Source organism: Malurus melanocephalus, unplaced genomic scaffold (genome assembly GCF_030028575.1).
Source record: "Malurus melanocephalus ecotype Western Australia unplaced genomic scaffold, MMel_1.1 scaffold_172, whole genome shotgun sequence".
Classification (NCBI taxonomy): domain Eukaryota; kingdom Metazoa; phylum Chordata; class Aves; order Passeriformes; family Maluridae; genus Malurus; species Malurus melanocephalus.
In genome coordinates, this window is record NW_026623404.1 from 1,260,654 (window position 1) to 1,266,085 (window position 5,432).

The following is a 5,432-nucleotide window of genomic DNA, read 5'->3' on the forward strand; positions in this document are numbered from 1 at the left end:
CRTGTCCTGGGCTGCATCCAAAGCAGCGTGGGCACCAGGTCAAAGGAGGGGACTCTGCTCCTGTGCTCTGTGCTCTGCTGAGACCCCACCTGCAGAGCTGCATCCAGATCTYGGGTCCCCAGTACAGGTAGGACATGGAGATGTTGGAGAGAGTCCAGAGGACCACAAAGATGATCAAGGGCCTGAATCACCTTTCCTATGCAGACAGACTGAGAGAGCTGTTGAGCCTGGAGGAGAGAAGGCTCTGAGAAGACCTTCTGGTAACCTTCCAGCACCTAAAGGGGTCTGCGGAAGAGCTGGAGAGGAATTTTTTACAAAGGCATGTAGTGACAGGGCAAGGGGGGATGGATCTAAGGTAAAAGAATGATCTAGTGGAAGGTGTCCCTGCCCTTGGCATGGGGGAGTTGGAACTAGATGATCTTTAAGGTCCCTTCCAACCCAAACCATTCCATGATACCTCCTATCTGAAAACTGCTAGGATCGCTTTGAACTGTTGCTAAACCACTTCTGGTTCAGACAGTGAAGCCCACATCTCTGGTTTTTCCATTGCTGAGATGAGCCCATAGATACCATTTGCTCATGGTATTGCTCAGTTCTGGGAGTTACAAATGGTGAAGGATGAGAATCTTCCATACTGAATTATCAAGTATTCATGGTATTTAAAAATAGATCTCCCATGTTCTTCTCCAGCCATTGCTTGCATGTCTCAGCCAGGCTTATGAACACTCACAGACCATGTGCAATGGTGATAATAAAACAGCACCTGTTGCAAGGTGGGCAACCACTGGATGGGTGGAGACCTATCCTGTGCCCCACGCCACTGCCCGTAGCAGCATCCAGGCCTTGAAAAACAGGTCCTTTGGAGGCATGGTACCCCAGAGAGAATTGAGYCTGACAACGGGACTCATTTCAAGAACAGCCTCATTAACACCTGGGCTAGGGAACATGGCATTGAATGGGTGTACCATATCCCTTACCATGCACCTGCTGCTGGCAAAGTGGAACGGTGCAACGGACTCCTGAAAACCACCTTGAAGGCACTGGGTGGGGGTACTTTCAAAAACTGGGAGAAGCACTTGGCAAAGGCCACATGGATGGTAAACACCCGAGGCTCCACCAACAGAGCAGGCCCTGCCCAGTCTGAACCCCTGCATACAGTAGATGGAGATAGGGTCCCAGCAGTACATCTCAGAGGTCTGTTAGGAAAGAATGTCTGGATTAATTCTGCCTCAAGCAAAGACAAACCCATCAGTGGTGTTGCCTTTGCTCAGGGTCTAGGTTGCRCATGGTGGGTAATGCAGGAGGACAGAGAAACTCATTGTGTACCTCAGGGGGATTTGATTTTGAGTGAAAAGAGCTTGTAATGGTGGGTTGCCTATAATTACTGCTTGCTGAATGTCACTGCCACTATTTTGTATATATGTACATATATATATATAATGTATACATGTGTGTCTTTAGAGTTAGAATGTATTAGTATGGACATGAAGCCGACAGATATGGAATAAGGGGTGGAATGTCTTGGGTTGATTTTGTGCCAATCCTGGATTTCTATATTCCATCAGCTTGTATGCCCAAAAGTTGCCTGTGCCTTTGAATCTGACCCAGAAGAAGGGGCAGGTGCAGCGCGGGCAGTTTAAAAGCCCGGGATGCCATGCAGCCGTTTGCTTTYGAGCTCAGCTCAGTGCTGAGGGAGTTTCTGCTCGCTGAATGCAGGGGAGTTACATGTTGCCATTTAGCTAGCTTGGGTTTGTTAGCTTGGGCAAACAGCTTTACTTGAACTGCCATCCCCCTCTGCAGCTACTGTGATTTTTTTTCTTCTGKAGCAATTYAGCGGCCGGTGGGGACAAGCGGCGCCGCTCCATCTTGTCCTGGACTCCGGAAGAAGCCAAGCCGGCGACAGAAAAGCACACCAAGCCCTCTGTTTCATCCACAGTRAGGAAAGGACTATAATCCAGTTTTCCACTGTTGCTGGAGCGGCCACGTGGACTTTTTTTTTCTCTCTTGTTTCTTTTTCTGGGGACAGGAGCCGCCATGCACCATGTGACCGAGCGGTTCTGGAGGGAGGGATAGGCATGCTTTCCTGGACTTTTAAATATCTAACAGTTACTTTTTATCTGTATYCTATGGGCACGGTGTTTTGTTAAAAAACTACTTTTTTTTTTCTCTTCACTTTTGCCTGAGCATTTATTTCATATTGGTGGGAAAAAATTATCAAATTTTTCACTTCAGAGGAAACATTTACTCTGTAATATTTTTCTCTGAAAACATKGTCTCAAACCGAGACACCCTGCAACATTGTCTACTGCTTCCAGGCTCCGGGAAGGGAAAGAGACGTGTATCAGCAACATGGCACATACTTTACTGCCTTCCTACAGGAAGTATTTTGAAGAAGAAACTGATTCTCTGAAGCCATTAAAATGACATTAAATGACAAATGGGGAATGCCTTGGAGGAGTTTGATTACTGATTTCACAAGCCCAAGAATTGTGGGCTCTTCAAGCTGGCTCAAGATTTTTTAGCAGGCGATGACACCATCACAACAACGCAGACACAGTCACGCCTCAGTCTCCTGAGGCTGGGCACAGCCGTGCTGTGGCTCCTGGCCTGCCACACTTGACCTAGAGGGAATTCTGCTCCGGGCAAGGCTCACAGCAGGGCTGGGGTGCCAGCAGGAACCTACACCTGCAGCTGGCCAGGCTCATCCCTCCAGGCACTGCTCCAAAAATCGCTTGGCCAAAATTAGGGGTCTGGGAATCCCTGCCCAAAATCGAGCTTCAGAAAATGCAATTATTGCCAACGTCCCAGTGGGACGGAGGTTCTCTTTAAAGTTCCTGCCCACAGGCACCAAGTAAGTCTCTTTGGACACAACACTGACCCAAACAAGTCACATATGTGGCTACATATCTCTTATGGTGCAGGATTTCTGTACTACACTGTTCTACCCCGGGTTTTTTTTTTTAATAGAAACTAAAATGTAAGCAGGAGGAACAAGCAAAACATCCCCCTTGCATATTACACTAGCTCAGGTCAGAAGAAAGATAAGGAGTGCTCAAAAAAAAGATTTTACATGGTCTTTATTTAAACAAAATGTGCAAGTGGAAGCAGAGGTTTCACATTCCTTTCTGCAAAGCAAGTTTGTGCCTCTTACATTGGATAATACAGGCTCTTACATTACATTRTGCAGTTTTACACCCTCGAGAATCTGACACTGATGCCAAACGAGCCGGYGTGGTGGGCTGGGGATACAGCACTCACAGAAGCTACCAGAGGAGACAGCCACATCAAACTGTTCCTAAACATCTTACATTTTACAGCTGGATCACTGCAGACTAAAATAATTACACCATCACAGACCCATTACAAACAGCACAGACAACAGATAGGAGAGTAAAAAAAAAGGCTGACAACATTCTCAATTGATTCAAAGCTCATCACTGTGGCATGCTGTGGGTGTTTCTCATGTCTGTGGAGGCACACATTGAAATCACCTCCAGAGTTTCTGAGAGTCTTTCAATCCTGGTAAGACTTCACAAGGAGCCACATGAGGATTACTGTAATCAGGACAATCATGAAGTTGAGGAAAATTTCTCGTGTGGAACGTTCCATTTTTTCAGAGAAATGAGGAAACAGCAGAGGTCAGCCGGCAGAGCAGAGGGAAAACTTCGGTGACCTGCTTGGATGCGCCCTTGATCTAGACCTTCAGATGACAGGCTCTTTTGGAAAAAAAAAAAAAAAAAAAGGGAAAAAATGTAAAGAACAGGTGCATGAAGGTGGCAGATTCAGTAGAGCTTTTTATGTTGGTCTAAATAAATGTTGTTTCAGTGGCCAGAAGTCAGAAAGCACTGGGGTGTTAAGAAGCAAGACCCTTCTYTGGCAGCTTATCACCTTCTTTGATTTCCAGCATTTGACAAGGAGCATTCCCAGTGTCACCCCAAAATACASTCCGCAGAGGTGAGCAGTCTGTGGAAATCAATGCTGCTTTCTGCAAGCATCTTCTAATAAATAATGCCCAAGCCCCCTTTAACACTTYCAACACATATACATTGTAAATATACTACCCTTAGGAGTTTTTAAATTCCTACATTTGTCTGTGTAATTTTTTTTAAGAAACTAATGCAAACTATTATTCTCTAGAGAAAGACTAATAAATTTGATTTATTGCCACTAAAAGTACAAGGAGAACCTAAGGTTACACATTTTCATTTCTGAAGAACTTCACATATTTCRTGAGTCATTCCTACAGATGAAATAGTATTTTCTCAAAAACCTTCTGCCTTTCCTGATAYTTCAAGGTGCTAAAAATCTCATATTTCAAAAATCCCATTCAAGCTGTACTCAAAAACTTTTTATGTTGGTTATTGGTTTTATTTACTTTATGACAGCAATTTTTGAATTTTATATGTTTTTCTAGTACATGCAGAGAAAAGAGAACACTTTATCATTAATATCCTRCACTCATCCCATCCGTACACCATGTAAATAAAATAAGAACCCTTTAACAAATGAGGCATAAACTCCAGACAAAGAATTTCAGCTACACAACCACATTAGGCTGCAACATCTCTGATGCAAATGAGAAACCTTGGGACCATACCAGCATGAAGACAGAGAGTTTCAWTTGAAACTGCTTTAGTTTGCAGATTAAATATTAAAAGCCCAGCACATGCAGTTTAACAAATTCCTACATTTTCAAGTTGCTTTGCCAGCCTCCTATGTCCTTGTACATGAGAAAATCTGACCTAATGAGTAAGCCAGTTCTTTTACCTTGAGGAGATAAATGGAGCCCAGTGGTTCTGCCTCTGGACTTTGGGTCACTGCAGATATTGTTCCCCTCCAGCTTCTGCCTATGTCCCACACGGTCTGGAAGCTCTGTCCCTGCGTGGGAACTAAAGTAGGCTGAGGGTGGAGACCAACAAGTGCGTTGGCAGCCCAGGTGCTGACATCACCCCCCCCAAATATTTTTAAAGGGCTAAGCTGGGCTGCAAATTTGGTTAAGGCTGTTTATGCAGTGGGCTCTGTGGGCAGATTTGCTTCTTTTGCCATGATGCTGTGCTAAGAGCAGAGTTGTGTGTATCCCCTGGGAGTTAACTGGATCTGACCATTTCATACAATCATAGAMTACAATCATGGGTTGGAAGSAACCTTAAAAATTATCTAGTTTCAAGTCCTCTGCTCTGAAYAGGGACACCTTCCACTGRACCAGGCTGTTCAGAGCCCCRTCCAACCCAGCCTTGARCACTTCTGGGAACTGAGGYACCCAACTCCTCTGAGCAAYCTGTTCCAGTGCTTCACCAACCTCACAGWAAAGAATTTCTTTCTAATRTCTAATCTAARCTTACTYTTTGAGCTGGAAGCCATTCCCCCATCTCCTGTCACTACATTCTTTCCTTTGGCCTGCTGGTGTCTTCCCCAATGTTGGGAAAGGGAAA

General features: G+C 44.9%; 1 protein-coding gene across 1 annotated transcript; it reads right to left on the bottom strand.

The window, feature by feature from the left end:
* Window positions 1-3,079: 3,079 nt before the first annotated feature.
* On the bottom strand, window positions 3,080-4,857 carry SLN (sarcolipin). Its single transcript, XM_057372465.1, has 2 exons — window positions 4,768-4,857; window positions 3,080-3,716 (listed from the first exon to the last, which is right to left on the bottom strand). The coding sequence occupies exon 2, from the start codon at window positions 3,607-3,609 to the stop codon at window positions 3,514-3,516; it is 96 nt and encodes a 31-aa protein (XP_057228448.1). The 5' UTR covers window positions 3,610-3,716; window positions 4,768-4,857; the 3' UTR covers window positions 3,080-3,513.
* Between the last annotated feature and the right edge of the window lie 575 nt (window positions 4,858-5,432).

Bases quoted from the DNA above. Each gene is read 5' to 3' on its own strand.
- SLN (XM_057372465.1), bottom strand. From the start codon at position 3,609: ATGGAACGTTCCACACGAGAAATTTTCCTCAACTTCATGATTGTCCTG.